At 37.5% G+C, this 19,565-nt stretch overlaps 1 protein-coding gene across 1 annotated transcript in view; it reads right to left on the bottom strand.

The window, feature by feature from the left end:
* Positions 1-19,565, bottom strand: part of adgrl3.1 (adhesion G protein-coupled receptor L3.1) — a 96,623-nt gene that overhangs the window by 65,256 nt on the left and 11,802 nt on the right. The window contains exons 2-3 of the mRNA XM_056771672.1: positions 8,427-8,565; positions 4,850-5,063 (exon numbers count right to left, since the gene is read on the bottom strand). Coding sequence (XP_056627650.1) covers positions 4,850-5,063; positions 8,427-8,541 — 329 coding nt within the window. The 5' untranslated portion in view covers positions 8,542-8,565. The remainder of the gene's footprint in view (positions 1-4,849; positions 5,064-8,426; positions 8,566-19,565) is intronic.

Below are 19,565 nucleotides of genomic sequence, written 5' to 3'. Positions count from 1 at the left end.
CATCTAGACATAAAGTTCAGATTCACTGACTTTAAAAAATATTCCACCTGACTATCTGAGGGTTCGATTTCTATGTATATGAATTAGTGCCGTCACAATAACAGATTTTCGCTACACGGTTATTGTGGCCAAAACAATTCACCATAACAATATTATCGCAATATTTATGCTCGTTAAAGCAACAAATTATGTAAATGACATTAATATTTAAATTATGTTTAAATTCGTGTCACTGAATAACACGCCAAATAAACGTGACTCTTCAGGGAAAATATTGAATACTGTAGGTGTTATAGTTTACAATATTACCCTACGTGCAGAATTAACAGTGTAATAGTTTTCGTGGTTATTAATATCAGGATTATTGACAAAACCTATATGTTGTGACTCTCCTAGTATGAATATACACATTCGTATTTCACACACAACCACACATATAACGACTTTGAGAATCTTGTACATGTGTGTTTGATGAGGGTCGGCACTAAATTCTGCTGGACATTGCCCCTCCAAGACCACAGTTGAACAGCTTTGCATTATATCATACATAAGAAATTTTACCACAGTAGCACATATAATTGCTGTTTTTCCGCATCAAATAGGTTTAAGAAGTGCGTCTGAAGTTGGTTATGACGATCAAAATCAAAATATGTCTGCAAATGTCTAGTACACGAAGTCCTGAAGTCGTAGCACCATCTGCTCCACATAGCATTCCAGATATGATCAACAGTACAATGAAGTGGACCTAATGTTTACACTTGAAATTCTGCTGCGACCACTGAAATGGTTTTCTAGTTCTCTTTGCTGTGTTTATGTATTTTATAAGGGGAAGCTGGAAAAGAGATATCGAAAGACTCCGTTCTTGTTTAAATAGCCAAATGCTTTTAGTTTCCATCGTATACAAATTCCTTTCCTTCACAATCAATTGATGGTTGGGAAAGGAAATAAAGTAAATAAATAAAGAATAAATTAAGCATGAGCGTTCAGATACAAACACAGACAAACCTTACATTTGCAGCTTGCTATTGCTAGTCAGTCGGAGACAGGTGGTATTTATAATTTAGGGAGATGGGGACATCTTCAGTCTAGCGAGCATTCTGTTTGACATAAATTTGCATATGTTCAGACGTACGAGATGAGTCATCAGTATTTTTGCTTCTTTTTCTAGAAGAGAAGGACGGCGCATTTTAAGTGCTGTCTCTGCTGAAGAACACTATAGTGTATAGATTGTATAAAAAGAAGCAAAACTTTAACTTTAATTCGATAAGATTTAGCATTATTGCAAAGAAATGGCTATATACTGTATTTTAACCTCAAAATAAAAAAATACATGATTATCTATTGCGTGATAAAAATAAAGCCTATTTTTAGTATTGTTTTGTATTGTTACATGATTTTCCAGACAATTACGCAGATTTTAACCCCAAGCTGTCCAGTATTTCAACATTTCTTTGTTGTAATGTTTATTTTCATTACTTACTTTAAAAAAACAAATGACAATCATCTGATATTTACTGTTCGGATACTATTAAAATCTGAATATTACAAAAAACACGGTACACAATTTAGGAATTGAATAAAGTAAAAAAAATCTGTAAAAAATATCGCACAATGTCTAACATAAACATGAAGGAATTTTCTGTATTATTTCCGTATAGTATTTTTTCACCTGTACTTTCAAATTTGCACTGAACTGCATTGTGTTTTAGGGTTATCAGAAATGGATAATTTGCTAGTTTCTTCCTTCATTTTTTAACTGTGTGATGCATGGTTACAATTTAAATGAAAACTAAATATTTTTCATTCAATCCATATGCATCTCATTACACCGATAAGATGTCCACTTTACGAAAGAACAAATGAAAACCGGGGGAGAATATGAGGCCTGAAAAATGATCCTGCTTTCACAAAGTCAAATTTATTTTATTTGACACAGTTTACACGTGTGACGTAACACAAATGATTGGAGATCAACTATCATGACCAATCATAGTCTCCCTTTTGTGTTCTAATTTCTGGAACAACTGTTTAGCATGCACCATGTGATATCAGTTCCATTTTCTCCGCTCTGAATTGCATCAGACCTGCTAGTTGAAATCTCTTTGTGTAATATATTATGTCTGCCAATAGATCTTGGATAAGGGGCTCCCAAACAATCACCTTCCAATTACCTCCTCTCATTGATTAGAGCATTAGCCCAGCATCACACACACGCGCGCGCGGGCACACACATTCTGTGAATACATTAGACCAGACTGAGTGAGATGTAAAGGTCAGACAAAATGAGAGAGTGCGAGTGACACACACACAGAGAGAGAGAGAGATGAGGTGGAGAATGATAAATGATGTGTGATTCTAGCCACAGCTTCTATAAAAAGCAGCGGAGCAGCACCGAGAAAAAAGGCGAAATCTTCTTCGTTCTTCGGTCTTCCTTTCTGTTTCACCAAACGTTTCTTAATACCACTGTGGGAATTAAGACACTGTTGGGTTTGGAGAGCGTCTTGCACATTAGCAGCAGAGAGTTATAAAAACTGAAAAATGTATCTCTCGTGTGTTAATCAGAGAGAGCTGGCATAGCTGGCAAAGATCAAAATCCAGTCTCGGATGAGGGCGTGTGAATGCGAGCATGTGTTTCAGGTATTGTGTGTGTGCGTGTGAGTTTGAAAGGAGAACTCATAAATGGTAATTTCCTCCACACTGACTCTGGGTATGGTCTATGGCCTTGCTAATTGGATCTTACAGTCTGGTCTGCCCTGAGGCGGTGTGTGTACCAGTGTGTATGTGTGTGTGGCAGCTGGCCACACACACAGGTGGTATAACAGGCAACCTCGGGGCGGGATATGGGGCTCTCTCTCCCTTACACTTTTCCATCGGTTAAACACAGGCATACATACGCACATGCGAGCTGGTTATTATTATGAATGAGCAAAATATATATATATAATTAAATCGGGTTTGAAAGGAAACAACTTTGCAGTTTTGTGTTTCGGGCAAGGCGTGACGTTATACAGCGTGACGCATTAATTCAAAGATTGAGATTATCTGCGCATGGACGGTGAGGAAAACGAGATTCTGTTTCCCTGCATTTCTTCTTTTGTGCCACGGGGTGCCAGGTTGTCGTCCCGATCAAAGTCAAGGTCAGACAGATAGCAAGCTGTGCTCTCAATGTTAGCCGGGACTGAAAGGATAATGTTCTATTTCATGACGCAGATCCTCATGATGCTAACGGGGGATCATTCTGTGTGGGTTCTGTTTTTGTACGCAGGTGCATATGCGCAGCATAAAAAAAAGCTAATGTTTGGGGTGTTTAATACAATGTGGCTGCTTTAAACATTTGAGTAATTTCTTGCACGATTGAAACATTTTGTTTGTTGTCATAACCACAACACCTGTTTTTGAAACACAATGTCTTTTTCCTGTTATTTCATTACACTTCTATGGGGTAATTATGTGCACATATCAAAGTGTTGACAGGTCTGCCCTAAACAATGTGCTCGAGTCAACCCACACATGCACCCTGCAAAGTTGGGTTAGTGACAACCGCATCTAAATTGTTTTTCAGTGTGTGTACGGAATGCGGGGGGCTGGCTGACACGGTGATAACTGTCGTATAGATAGGGTCGCTGCTAAAATTCATTGACGAGAACAAAATTTAATGGGATTGCACACTTTCCATTGTTCTTAATGAGTGTCATATACCAAAAAGGATGGTAGTGGTGCCCCTTATTATAGGACCCAAGACCACATTCCTTTTTCATTTTGGCAAGCTTATTTTTCGATCATGGCAAAAGTCTTTAAGTGCTTATAATGAAAAAAAGATTGCGCAATATCAAACTAACCAGAATTCACAGGAAAAAAGTTGACGGGACAATTATAATGGTAACAAATCACGATACAGAGGAACAATATCATTGGGATCACTTTCTATGCGCTTCATTAAAAATTGACAGCCAATCAAAATCCCTTTCAGTTTAAAGTGCTCATGCATTTATAATGTTAAACTGCAGTGTACGGGAGTTTAAAATAAACAATGTTATCGTTCATTGGTGTGGATGCTATTTAAGTTATTATTGTAGTTATCTTTAACTCAAACTTCTCATGACAGTGTCATGTTTACTTAATTCTGTGACTTAAAATAAAAGTTAGTAAGAAATATTGTGAGTAAAGTAAGTAATGTGTAAACTTAAGGAGGCAGGAGGAGTTTGTTTTAATTCAAAATAATATTTTTAGATAAATCTAACTGATCTAGCAAAAAGAAAAAATCATTACATATTACATATGTATGATAAAATATTTGAAATATGATTCAAATACAATTAGATATACAAAAATGTACTGTACATACAGTATTCCTTTTAAATAAATATAAAAATAGGGTCAAACGAATAATCACATAATTTATGTCTGTGTACTGTGCATGTTAATCTTGTATTTATAATTACAAAACATACACATACATGTATAAACAATGCACTGTATTTTTAGCTGTATTTATTTATATTTACCAATATTTGAAATTATATATTAAAGTTTATAATTATTTTTTATAATTAATATATTTTTCTTAAATATATGCATGCATGTGTTTATAAACACAACATTTATACACACGGTATACAGACATATATTATGTAAACACAAACTTTTATTATGGAATGTAATTGTCAGATGATAATTGAATAATTAATTAATTAATTAAAAATGTATATCAAATGTTGTGGACACAAATGGTGTTTGTTTCATTTATCTGCTGAGTGAACATGCACACACATACACACATACACACCAACACAAATACATACACTGTAATATAAAAGAACACAAAGCATTTGTGAATGTATCTCTGTACCTGAGGCCCATAATCTTGTAGGCATCAGGCAGATAGCAGCGAGTGTTCTCCATCTGAGCAGGGTCCGAGTCACAGATCTTGTCATCTGTGCGCCCGTAATTGGCGCTCTCGATCATAATGACATCGGTACCCGGGCAGCGCAGTTCGATAGGATAACCCTCACATGACAACTCTCGACGCACCACAGCCATCGGCACTGGGGCCCGACTCAAAACTGTGAAAAGAAAAATATTCCATTAAGCGAACTATATGAAACAAACTGTAATGTGAACAGAATGTTCTTCATTTTTCATTCATGCACAATCTCTCTCATACTGTACATATAATAATCCAAACTCAAACCTTTGACAGGAGCAAGCTTTTGAGGAACGCATGCATTGAGAGAAGAACTATTCTTTCATTACACAATATAAAGATCTCATATCTGCGCCAAAAAGTCACATTATCATGCTCGTAAAAAAAATCAAGATAACACACACACACCCTTAAATAAAAAATTACATTCGTTACAGCCTCCCCTTTCCTGTTACCGTAGCAACATGTTCCTTTCCCTTGCATGACGTATAGCCATGCATAGACACACCAACACAACAAACGGCATTTTAATGCCTACACACAGACAAAGACACCCCCACACACAGGCTCTTGTGAAATTAATCTGAGGGATGTGAATGACACTTGACTGTCTGCATGAGTTAATTTCATATTCTGCTGCTGCCTCCGATTTGCATACGTACTGACAGAAGAGACAGCAAATAAAGCATTACGGTGAAACAACATCCTCCAATCATGGTTCACGATTTAGTCGTCAGTGTAATTGTTTCTGTCGTGTTTTAAACGTCAGGAGCACACTCTCTTATACGCCAGATAATGACAGCAGAAGTGCCATTCTTATACTAAGAGAAAGCAAAGGCCGGCGGAAAAGACTGAGTGTGTGGGCGGGGCTAAATGTATGGAATTGAAACGGGTGTAATGTAGGTTATTGGTTTAAATAGGATATAGTGCAGGCAAGAAAGCCTGCTCTCGAGGTGGAACTGGGTTTCAATGCCCTTGAGACCAGTGGAAGGTGAGTGTGAGAGAAAAGAGGCAATCGATGACAGTGAGAAAAAAGAAGCGAGTGAATGAATGTGTTTATAACAGAGATATAGAGAACATCAATGAGAGAGAAAAAATAGCAAGAGAGAGAGAGAGACAGAGAGAGAGAGAGTGATAGAGAGAGAGAGAGAGAGAGAGAGAGAGAGAGAGAGAGAGAGAGAGAGAGAGAGAGAGAGCATTAAGGGAACAGTTTCCCCAAAATTGAAAATTCTGTCATCAATACGTTCCAGTATTTGGCAGACACTTTTATCCAAAGTGACTTACAAAATGATGGGTAAAATAATCAAACCCATGACATTTGCACAGCTAATGCAACGTTCTGCCAGCTGAGCTACAGGAACATGTCGTTCCAAATCTGTACGGCTTTTATTCTTCTATAAAACACCAAAATAAATGTTTGGCAGAATGTCTGAGATCTCATCTATGCAATTAAAGTGGATACGAACCACAGGTTGCAACAAAATGGACAAAAAGCACTATTAAATAGACAATATGACTGCAGCTTATTGAAAAGTCTTTATTCCCGGAAATTTTTGACAATTTTTGACAATTTTGTTCACTCTTAATAAATCCTTCTAGAGAGAAAGCATATCATATGGGTTTGAAAAGACAGGAGGCTGAGTAAATGATAATACAATTTTCTTTCAGGACAAAGTATGGACACTTAAACCAACATTTTGTAGATTTTTTTGCCTTGAAATACTGTCTCTAAAATTATTTCAGTGGTTGAACTACTCCTGCTGCTACCTGAGCAGCTTCATAGCGGCTACAAACACACTCTGTAAGTTCTGTGTCCGGGTCAGTACACACAGCCCCGCCCATCCCCTGTCTGCGGAAGAATGCAAAATGGTTTCCAAACAACCTTTCTGAATTCGCTGGTTTAATCAGTTTAGTTAACGATTTAATGTGTATTGCAAGCTTATTAAGTCACATTATTTACGACACTGGTAACAGACAATTGCGCTTATCAACCACATGGGGGAGCAGTGAGCAAAAGTTCAAAAGTGTGGCTTTAAAGCGATACTTCACCCAAAAATTTGACTCCAATTTGACTTCAAGTTGTTCCAAATCGGTATGATCTTTTTTGTTCTGATGAATATAGAGAAAGATTTTGAAAGAATGCTTATAACCAGACAGGTTTGCCCCCCATTGACTACCATAGTAGGAAAAAATACAATGGTAGTCAAAAGTGCCCCAGAACTGTTTGATGTCCTAATTCTTCTAAATGTCTTCTTTTGTGTTCAACATTACAAGAAATTATGAAGTAATTTTTCCTAAACTGTTCTTGGCCACCATTGACTACCTTGGTAGCAAAAAATGGTTTATTGATTAAAGCCCAAATAAACCAACTCCACACTAAAGAATAGGGTTCTTCACAGCAACGCCATTGAAGAACCATTTTTGGTTCCTTAAAGAACCATTTCTGTATGTATATTTTCATAATAAAAAACATTTTGTGAAAAAAAAGGTTCTGTGGATGTTAAAGGTTGCCTATGGAGCCATACAGACAAAATGGTTCTTCTATGGCATCGTGTTGCATCTTTATTTTAAAGAATTTATTAAATAAAAAATCCTTTCTATACAATATTTCCACCTTTTCTTTTTAAAACATTTAGGATACATCACTTCAATTGTCTCTTTCATAAAGTTTCAGGTAAACGATTTAAATATTAAACCCATGCATTTAACACTTGGGTTCAACGTTTTCCTCATGTTTATAGAAACCTTCCCAGCTGGCCAATTCTCCAGTGTCCTCTGAGCTCAAAACGTTACGTTAAAGGTCCCCTTGAGGGACCAACATTCACAGAGGGTCACTCTCACGTGTGTAAATCATACACACCACACACACAGAATGTCTAGATGGCTGCATCTCTGCTTATTGATCTGTCAGATCTTCTTACTTCTGCACTCTGTCTCCCTCAGTTTTAACAGGTTCACACACATTCCCACAATTTTTATAGTTATGGATCGGCTCATAAAATGGTTCGTTCACAGAAAAATCATTCAGCTATGTTTCATCATTCACTCTGGTGTTTCACAAAATGGAGCCATCTATTAAAAGGCTCTGAAAGTTATTTGCGTTTGCGTGCTTTCGATGTCTCTCTCGTGTTGTCTCTCAATGTTACGTGTACTGTATGTGCGAAAAAGTTTTGATACTAAAGGATGTGCGGCGGTTGTGAAATTCGTCGATTGCGCATAAATCATTTATTGCTCCGCGTAGAGATGTCTCAATTAGCACTTTCGGAAACTTTTAATAAGATGGAAAACTTTGCAGAATTTTACTGAAGATTTGGGAGCCGCGCAGCTTGCTCACATTTGGCTCGTCTTTATCTGACAGTCAACACTTCAAGGTTGGAGGGATACATAATCAAATAAAAGCAGTAAGACATCTCATTTATCTATCTCTGCCGAAAACACCGAAACAAGGAAATAATTGGCTTTTCTGTGTGCGTGTTTGTGTGTCTTTGTGTGTGCATCTTACCGAGTGTGACGGGTGTGAAGAGCGCGAAGAGGAAAAGTAGGCGTGTGGACCACATGACCACCGATGACCTCTGCAGTGATTCACAGAAGTTCCGTCTCGCGTACCTTACAGCCATGGAGCTCCTCTCTGACACGCACACCTGAAGCAAGACAAAGGACACACACATGGAGAATGTTAATGTTACGGCTAAAGGCCACTTTCATTCTTTACACTTCAAAAGCAGCATGAATCAAACCTGACCCCGATTATTTCCTTCAGCGTGCTGTTATGGATGATTCATCAGCGCACATTATTATTAGAAAAGGGAAAATGCTTTTGTAAACAAAAACTAATACCTTTCTCCAACCCTGCGATAACTTTTCTTTTCTTTTGATGTCACCAAGGTTGTATAGGTATAAGAGTGAACAATACATCACAGCCACACACACCATTAAAAATGTGAGAGATAATTGTCCTCGTTTAATATATAGTGCAGTCTAATACACCTTATATACTTTCACATCTTCATAAAGCAGTCCGAAATGTCACCTACTTTCCTAATTTCTACTGTAACATGCAAACATCTGTATGCCAAATAAGCAGCTTAGTATTTGTGAAACTGACAGGAATGATCAGGCTTCATTTAAACAAAAGCACATGCCACTTGTTTTGTTTCATCCTTTTCTGCCTAGTTCTTTTACTTCAGGGTGCATTAATAAATGCATTATGTTAACATACAATAATTAACCAAAGTCAATGTACTGTAACACGTTAAAATGACAGCAATGGTAAACAACAAAAGTTAAGCTAGACCTCCCGATCAAAAAGCAGAGAGTGATGCAGCCGACTCCAGATAATATGATTCATCATATCTGTTGACACTCTCGGTGGTTTCTGAATCATGCCTGAGTAATGAAGTCAATGATTTTGCAAAACAAATCTATAACATTTAATAGAGTTTATTGATTTTTGTGTGTTGCTCGTCCGCGCAGCCGGTAAATCACCCATCAAATATGCCTGCAACAGAAAAGAATGTGCGTGTGTGAACGTGTAACGGTAAGGACGGAAACATGACAGCATAGGATAACAATACCCTAGTGAAGAAGACACGTTTGCCTCCTGCAACAGTTAAATGCATCAACCTTCCTCACCCCAACCTTCACAGATGGTTATATATGGCCCGACAGCACAGAACATCTTTACCTTATTAAAAATAAAGCACTATACAGGCACTGTCTCATTAAACTTACATAAACGCTCAACAATGCCACTCGGTCATAATGAACATACACTTACGTTGTCTTTCTCTGTAGAGTGCACACATGCATACAGCAGTGTATACTTTTTCTGTTTCTTTGTTCCATGCTTTCATACACACCCTTGAGTGATTGATTGTTGCTTAACATAAGTGAACAGGAGGGTTCGAACCAGATGTCCCAGATTATAAACAGGAGCATATGGACATATGCCCACGGTACCAGTAAAAACTGTGTGTGCGTGTGATCAAATGACCATGTTATTATGATACAAGTAAATTCCCGGTCAAATGAGTGTGTATCTTGCCAAACGAATATGAACTTCGCAGCCACTGAACAGACAACGTTCGAAAGCATGTCGGCCTTTGTCGGTTCAACATACGCATCGTGTCACGGCAGTCAATCGTGTGTATACAATCACAAGTCTCCTAGTAATTAGAACATATGCTCATGCTACTAGTCAAATCCAGAATTATTGCATCGCGTGATCCAGTTAAACATATGCTGAAATGAATCACTTAATTACTCAATTAGCTATTTCTGCATAACCAGTGAGTGGCCATTCTAGTACAATATTGATTAATCAGTCGGCGCCCTTATTCACTCTTTAGCTTTTCAGGAGCTTAAAGGACTCATGATGCGTGTGCAATCTGTAGCTGGAAGAAAGTCAACTGTCCAATCTAAGAACTCAACAGACATTAATGCCTACAGATATAGCTGGCCATGCATTGTATAATAGGGGTGTGTTTTTTGCTACTTCCAGTTAATTTCCGTAAAGTTTGAATGGAGCAGAGATTTTGGTCAATTTTATAAGGAGAAACGGAAACCAGACAAAATGATTACATGTGTTTTTTTAGGGTTTGAATACAGCCAAATAATGCATTTCATTTTTTAAATCTTGCTTAAAAACCTGTATGTGATTCTTTCTTATATAATTCATTTAAGAAATGTTTTGGTGGTTTTGTGTTTTTGAAATTGGCGGTTAATGAAAGGCAAAGTTGTTTGGTTACCAACATTCTTCAAAATATCCTCTTTTGTGTGTTTTAATTGATGTTTGATACCTTAATCTACAGCAGTGGTTCCCAAATGGGGGTACGCGTACCCCCAGGGGTACTGCAGGGGGTACGTGAGAGAAACTGAAATTTAGGAATAAATAATGAAAATCAATAGGTCAATAAATTATGATAATAGTAGTGTTATGTTAAATTAGGACTACACAAATATGCATATAAAATTAATTCATAAATTTAAAACGCATTTCAATTTATAAGAGTTATTTTTTGAGACACGGAATCAGGAGTCTGGGCGCGAAATAATGTAAGTTAGAAGAGGTTGCGGTTAAATGTTATTTATTATTTTTTTATGATAAAATTTACTTTTCCTGACAGAAAAACACAGATAAAGTATTTACATAGTTGCGTAAAGCTACATACAGAAATGTTTATAAGCAATTAACCTGCATGGGGGCATCAGATATAATAACTGTTTGACTCTCATTTTACTGTATTTTAATGCAAAATGTTGGTCATGGTCTGGCTTGGGGTACATGGCTTGAAAAAATCCTAAAAAGGGTACTTAAGCAAAAATTGTTTGAGAACCTCTGATCTACAGGACCGATTTCAAGATAAAGTACACAAATATTAAATTATAGAATGATTAAAACTGAAATTGGTTTATTTAGAAAGGGTTGGATCTTCTTTTATGCTTTCAAAGCTAGCATCAACAAATCCGCCTACACTTGAAACTATGCTAACTGAGATTTGTTTTCCCCGAATGCAGGCGGTCAATTCCTTGTTGCTTCTATCAAACATACAATATGAAACATTACAGACAGATAAATTGACAGATTTGATATAAGACACTGAAGTCAAGTTATAGGGAATGATTAATAACCTGCAGTCCTGAAGTTATTCTACGAGTGCAGAAGACTGAATTACAGTACAGTTTGTGCTGATATTCGATCCCTCCCCCAGCGCACACGCTCGCTGTCACACTTGCTCTCTTTCTGATCATCTATAATGCCATATGGCAGTTTTTTGACTTGATTGTGCCGCAGGGTGCCGTACGTACTTGGTACAGTTTGGGTATAAAGTATGGCACAGAAACGCTTGCATGCCATAGTCTCGTTCTGGCAATTTGTGTCTGGCATGGCATGACCTTATGAGCTCCCATCACCCCCTGCAGCTCTGTGTGTCCAGTAATGAGAGAAACAACCTCTCTTTCTCTCCATCTCTCTCTTTTTTCTAAATGAGCGTCTAACTGAACCCCCAAATCAGCGAGACTCACAGTAATGACACACAATTAGAAAGACACCCCCCCCACCATCTCGCTTTCTCTATATTCCTCCCTGTCTCTTTCTATCTCGATCAGTCTACCTCTTTCTGTCTCTCCTGTTTTTGTGCCTCATTTTCTTCGTCATACATGTATGATGACACGTAGAAAAAGCAAATGCCTCTTTTTAATGTTCCCCTTCTCACAATGAGGGGACAAATAAGTAATTTCATACTGCAGCATTTTGATGGTCATTTGGAAATATATATAGAAATGCACTACGACACAACATGACTGCTAACCTTAGACTACACAAATTATGATCAACACTTTGAATGAAATTTCAAGTACTGTAAAATAATAGAGTAAAAAGTGGGCAAAAACACCCAAACACCACCCCCATTATGTAAAAGGAAATGGGTAATTTAGTATCACATCGGTGTGATTCTTAAAATGTGGATTCAAGACATCATAGTGACTTTTTTCAATAAATATTTATGTTCTTTCATAATTTACTGTCATTCCAAACCTGTATGACTTTTATACATGGTGAAAAAAATATTTTATTTTATTTATTGATTATTTAATTGAATTTAATTCACTAGCTTCTTACTAGAGGTTTACAATGAATGAAAGGTCCATTAAAGGCCCAAGTGCGATGAATAACTCCCTTTAAACTATTTAGAGGTGCAACTACTAAGATTTAGGTAAGCGTTCAGGTAAGCGTCTAGCCATTTGTGGGTGGTTGACTCATAAGGCTTTGTTACAGAGAATCCTAGCGGGTCGTGGCACACTCCTACTGGCTTGTGCATAATTTGTTGTTCAAGCAGCTATTCAAATTGTTCTGCACTGTTATGCACTTGCTTAAGCCGTGGCAGTAAGTGTGTGACCAGAAAAAAACATCCATTACAAGGGCTGCAAAGTATAACAAAATTATCGAAATATTGCAATATGCAAAGGGTAATGGCTTGCAATAACTGCAATATTTTAATACTTCAAAGATTTCTGTACAGACAAAGTTTAAGGTCGATCCAGATAGCAGAGAGACTGGCGAGAATGATGTTTATCCTCATAAAAAATAAAACATTTCTTTTTGGTTTATCATTTTTAGCTTTTAAATGTAATTTTACAATCCTTAAGCACTGTATACTGTATATCACATTATTCAGTTAGTCATAAATTTCCCGTTTTTCTTTAATACTGTGCAGCCCCACCCATTACCAATCATTTCTAGTTCAGAGGCACCGGAAAAGCCAATCATTATTCAGCTTAGCCCAGTGTTTTGTGGCCCGGCCCCCAGCTCTGCCTATGCGCTATCCCTCGCTCTCTTTTTCTTGCTAAAGACCTGAAAAACTTTAAGGGGAGTTTTTGATTTATAATGATGGCGCTGGTGACTTTTTGCTCTGATAGAGGGCATGTTTATGAAAGTCTTTCTGTGCCTCAAAGAGTCATAAATCTTTATTCATTTTCCTCTATGTTTCAATAATTCAGAATTCAGCATGCTGAAATCACGATTAATCAGAAGCGCTCACACGCACACACAAGGGCTGGTTTTGGTTCCTCTAGCCTTTTCTCATAATAGATTCTGTGTCTCTGGCTCACTCTTCATACTGCCAATACGACTGAGCCTCTGTGATTTATCTTTTATTATGTCCCACAATCTACTTCTAAAGCACTGCGCTCCCTCTTTCTCTCTCTCTTTCACACACACACACAGATGCTACAGTCACTTACCTTGACTCCTACAGTCTCTAATACATACCGTATGCACAAACACAGAAAGTAACAAACCGAATCACTGATAATGACTCAGAAGGTAATGCACATAGACTACACATAATATGGCGTGTACAAAAAGTAGACGGAATATAATGAACTTGCTTTCATATATTTAAAGATGGTCTTGCTATACTGTAACAAATAACGTAAGGAACGCCCATTAGCCTTTGTGTTTGAACGAGTGTCAAGAGTGTTGACCTGGACCTGTTGAATTCAGCCCATTTCAGCCAATGCTTAGATTCTATTACACTATAAAACATCCTTATTTGTGTATTCATTACTAAAGTGCTTTGTTCTAGTTTGCTCTCTCGTGGGCACTACACTAGGCAGAGTAGGGCACTGGCACAGTCCTGTCATTCTACATTAATCTTCTAGTGCCAGCTACAGGCTAAATGTTATTTCCGCCTATGACTAATATGGCTTGAAATGAATTTCTGTAGAGGGTTTAGAGAGATGCTGATAGTGATAGTACTGCGGATAAAGTCTGAACAGCATGGCTTCAGGTGGTGCATAGAAAAAGCTAAAGGCTAGAGTGGGTGTCTCAGGGCTAATGTGGATTAAAGTTATGCTTTATGGGCTGCAGTGACAAAAGGTTAAGGTGGTGCTGTATAGACTTGCTTTAGGCCAGAATGTATTGTAAGGCTGCTCCTGCAATCCGGGAAGAGATTTCTGACAACTGGATGTTGGAAAAGGTCCTTCAGTGATTATTCTGAACAATATAATTTTTTTTGTGTAAATCATGAATCAATCTAACAGTTTTGTACACAATCAATGTATATAAACAATCAATCAATAAAAGACCATGGGCCCTATCTTTCACCCAGCGCAATTGACTTTGTACACCGACGCATGTATCATTCCTATTTTGCACCCGCGCAGAGCGCGCTTTTCCCTCCACAGAAGCACGTCGCTAAACTAGTGAATGAACTTGCGCTCCCGGGGCGGTTCAGCGCAAAAAAGGAGGCGTGTTCCGGCGCAAACAATCCCTGGTGCTATTTTGCTGTTCCATTAAACAATTGCGCCACTGACCAGAAAAAACCTAGTCTAAAGTCAGTGGCGCGTTGCGCGTTGTTCATTATGCTATTTTAAGGGCGCATGCTTGACCATAATGTATAGCGTGCACAACACGCATACACTTTGCTCATGTAATCTACACAGATGCAACAGTTATTTTTGCAAATCATAAATTGTTACACTAAAAAAATATTAACACATGAGATGACGGAAATCATTGTGGTGTGCCACGAAGATGTGAAAAAATAGGCATAAATCTAGCTTACAAATTATTCAGGCTAATTGTAGTAATTAAGGATCAGACCTGTTTGCCCAAATTGTGGCAATAAGACATATATGTATATAAGGACATCTGACAAATTGGTTTGTCCGTCAAGAACCAGGAAAAAAAATCGACTGAAAAACTGAAAAAACTGAAAGACTGAAAAAAAAGACTGTGAAATCACCTTTACCATAATGTAAGTACATTAAAAACCTTAGTCTTCAACTTACCAGTTGAGTTGAGCTTGCTCATATTTTTGCGCCTGGTAAATACGCCATAATAATAGCAATCCATAATGGAACTTGCGCACCTGCTTTTAAAGGGAATGTTGGATGACGCTCTGATTGGTTTATTTCACGTTAGGCCCAAACCACACCTATGAATAATGAAGCTACTTCAGACCAACCCATTTTAGATTTGCGCCGGGCGCAAGAGCCATTTATCCCGCCGGGAAAATAGCCACAGCGCCGAGACCCGCCCACAAAGTTACTTGCGCTTCGCGCTTTGACACTTGCGTTTCAGATCGTTAAAATAGGGCCCCATATGTGTTTATCTATCACATTTGTATATAGACGCTTTCCACACAAAAAAAAACTATAAAAAATACTACCATCATTTTTTTTAAGGTATCCGACACCACTGTTGTTGTATCACGGTAGTGGCATTCATTACTGTAATTAATGTAAAAAAAATAATGCAGCATGTGCACCGTAAATAGGCTTGTGTTGGACTGACCATCTGTCCGTGTTTCCTGCCTACATCCTGAAATGCCGTCTGAAGAATAGATAGATTTATTGTAAATAACATGGCAAAATAATTGTATATTCTTTTAGCACTAGGGGTGGGTTAGGATTATTTGCGAAGCCACGAATAGCTATGTGCAGTAGAATGTTATATATATATTTTATAGTTTTTATTGTTTGGCTATGTTTATTAAAATAAATCACAGTCAACAAAGCTTTAGTTTAACGATTGCCAATTTGCCCGAATTCTGCCATTGTATATATTGTATAAGACTCATAGTATACAAAAAGTAACACTTGACCATCAAGTTCCATTTGTTGAAACAGTTAGCAACATTTTTTAAAATTATTTTTTTATTTTTTTTATTTTCCATGAACTATTTGTAATTAATTTTAGTCAATGTTGAATAAAATATTACTTAAACGATTATTAAATGTATAACATTAGTTTACTCACAATGAACTAACATGAATGAAACATGAACAGTTGTATTTCTATTGTTGGTATTGAATTGTATTGCTATCAATAAATATTAAGTATATATATAATTAATAAAAATGCAGTAAAATATATTGTTTATTGGTAGTTGTCATCAGATGAATTAATTTATTTTGGGTGTTCGAAAGGGTGACGAAAATAGAGAAATATAGGAAATTAGGGGAAAATTAAACAAAGAGAAAAGGTTCAACTAAAAGTAACTAATTAAACTTAATATTATATAGTATGTACGTTATATATTAGTTCTAAATATAATTAACATATTGGTTAGTAAATAAATCCAAAAGTAATACATTATCATTGACATATCTAGCCTTTTCTTGTTTTGTTGTTCGCTGATCTCAGGTCGGTCACGCTGGCCAATGCCATCTTCTTTTGACAAATGATCTTGTTATCTAATTATACAATAAAACTGCTCAATATGCTTGGCCTGATTCAGCATGATGGAGCTGATAATTAAGGCCATTTCATTAATTATTCAGTATGAATATTCACTATTGTGGATTTGGGTGAAATATTTACGTGTTTTCTCCTCCAGTACACTAATATTTTATGCTAGGACTAAATTTATCTTTGACTGCACGCTGTATGGCACAGAGAGAAAGAACAAGAGGGAGATATACAAGGACGGAAAGCTTTGCAGGCTGTACAAAGGCAAGGCAACAAAGGCAAATCGGAATCCAATGTTGACATCACATCCTGTCTACTAAGATGCCTCCATCTGGTCCCTTTAAAGGGAAAATAGATGCACTGTGTCCTTCACATAAATATCAAACAAATATCTTTAATAATAGTCTCTTATTTATTCCATTTGCACCATTTGTACCATTTAAAGAACGTAGCAGTCACAAAGTATTGACGTGGTCCTTAACTGTAAACATTAAGTCTCATAAGACATTTATTAAACCAGTTTCCTTTTCAAATGCATCGGCTGACCGGCCCGTGATGCAGCAAAGGTGCCTGAAGTTACGGATGACACCAAAGACAGTAAATTTAAACAGTAAAATAAAGACGCAGCGGAGCAAAGAGAAGAGTATAGAAAAGAAGAGTTCTTTCAGAAGTATAAATATCCCACTGCTTTGCTTTTTTCTGAAAGTGAATGTGTACGGTGTCAGAAGTTGGGCGGTGTTTGCGCGCGACTCACCCTCACACAGACGTGCCTCAAACACTGTTAGACTGAAAGCAGCATCCGTGTGATGAAATATTCAATGCTGCCGCTGTTTCTGTGTGCAGACAGAGCGCAATGCTAGGCTAAATTATGCATCCTACACACACCCATATGCAGACACCAGCACTTAACAAAGGCATGCTTTAAATATGAGTCAAAATCTCTGAGACTTACTACGTATGTACAGCTGGGTGCGGTTAAATACCATGTGGGGACATATAGCATCCAATATGGTATTAACTACAGACATTATAGAGCAACATATACAGCTTTTGCTATTGAAAATGGAGTGTTTGTTATACTCCCTCCGTTCATCTCTAATCAGGTTGTTTTTCTGTTGCTGTGCAGTTATTGTTAATAGCGAGTCGCTCCCTCATGGAATAAATGGAGTCCAAATGCAGCTCTACCCAAGAGTCCTGCTACTAACAGCAAATACTCTCATAGTCCCTCAGCAGGGCGTGTGTGTGTGTGGAAGTGTGAACTTGACTTCATGTCGTCCCTGTCACAATGGATGTTTGCCTTGGACAGCTCAAGCATAATTCCGTGGGGTTCTGCCTCTCAGCGGCAGAAAAAGGCAGAATAAAGAAAGCGAATTAAAAATATACGAAATGACACACAAGAGCAGTAAGTGGATATTTAAGACGATTATACAATTAAGTGTTGCAACGCATTTTTGCGACAACCCACTTTCATGCGCACACTGCTTTGTAGTCGAGGGTCTGTCTGCACTTTTTGTTTAGACTGTCTCACAGGAATGGATGTGGCTCGGCCTCATTGTTTTGCCAGTGTGTGCGTGCATTGTTTTGGGCACAAAGGCTTCTGCACCCCTGGCAGATACGACTAATGCAGCACAATAGGACTACTTTAGCATTTAGCTCAGTGGCCCGTAAAGACAGAGGTCTTGACAACCCGTGCGAGTATGTGTGTACGAGTGTGTGTGAACTTGGAAACACCTGCCACTGGTTTAAGAGTGAAAGATGCATCCTGCCTTTCAAATGTCATTTTGCTGTACCCACAAACACATTCAGTCAATTTCCACTGGTTTGACAGCATAACAAACAGCAAGTTCTACAATTCAAATGTCAAGCATTACATAGACGAGTGATTCCCAACAAGGGGTGTGTGTAGCCCCCCGGGGATGCATTAGCAGGTTGCGAGGAGTACTGATTTTGTATTTGTTAAGCATGTTAAACGGATGTTTAAAACTGAAAAGTTAAATATTAGGGCTGCCAGAAGACTACATTAATTTAAAAGATTTTTTCCTAACCCTAACCCCAACAATTTATAATATATACAGTATAATACATTTGTGTGTGATACTCGTAGCAGAACATTCCAACAACAGTTTTTCATCCAATTAAATGTCTTGCTAGCAAGAAGTGTCCTACTTGGGTCTATTCAATTTAAATAATTTTAAATATATATTAAATATTATACAGTATAGCAGTAATGAAAAGAAATAAATTTCAGGTTTGGTGTCACTGAATGTAAACCAAATTCTCCAATGAAACAACATATAACACGGCTACATTGAATATTATTGTTTGTTTTAGACGTAATACAATGTGTATACATGATTTAAGGTTCAAAAACTCTGTATTTTCCACATAGTGTGCATGTTTGTATTTCCTCTTTGGCCCGCCTCTCTGAAACGGCCGGTTTCTTTACAAGGCTCATCGCTCTCAAAAGCGAGGTGTGCTACGATTGTGCGTAGTGATTGGTCGAATACTGCAAGCGTGATGCCTCTTACCATATTTGGAACATCGGGTTCCAAAGCAATTGTACTGACAAATAAGCGCAACTTATTAGCGTTTACATTTGGGCGGTCTTAGTCAAATCATACCACAAACTGATGTAGATTTGTGGGGCTGTTGATACACGAGGCGTGTCAGGCAGGTTTGGGTGAGCATTCGCTTTAAGATTGAATGCATCTTTTTCTTCCGACACTTTCATTTTTTAAATATTACGTGTCAAATACATGAATGGACAACTTATAACACACCAAAGATACAGAAAAACGTATTTCCGCCATATGACCCCTTTAAGACACAAGATGTAATCATGAACCATGAAATGCACAAGATATTTATCCAATTGAGGAAATTCTCTGAGTTAAGCGTTTATGTGCAAAATTTTGCTTTAATGAGTGGATTATTTTAGATCTACAC

The sequence above is a fragment of the Triplophysa dalaica genome, chromosome 2, assembly GCF_015846415.1.
Source record: "Triplophysa dalaica isolate WHDGS20190420 chromosome 2, ASM1584641v1, whole genome shotgun sequence".
Lineage (NCBI taxonomy): Eukaryota > Metazoa > Chordata > Actinopteri > Cypriniformes > Nemacheilidae > Triplophysa > Triplophysa dalaica.
The sequence above is the reverse complement of the archived record's forward strand: the minus strand, read 5'-3'. Positions and strand labels throughout refer to the sequence as shown.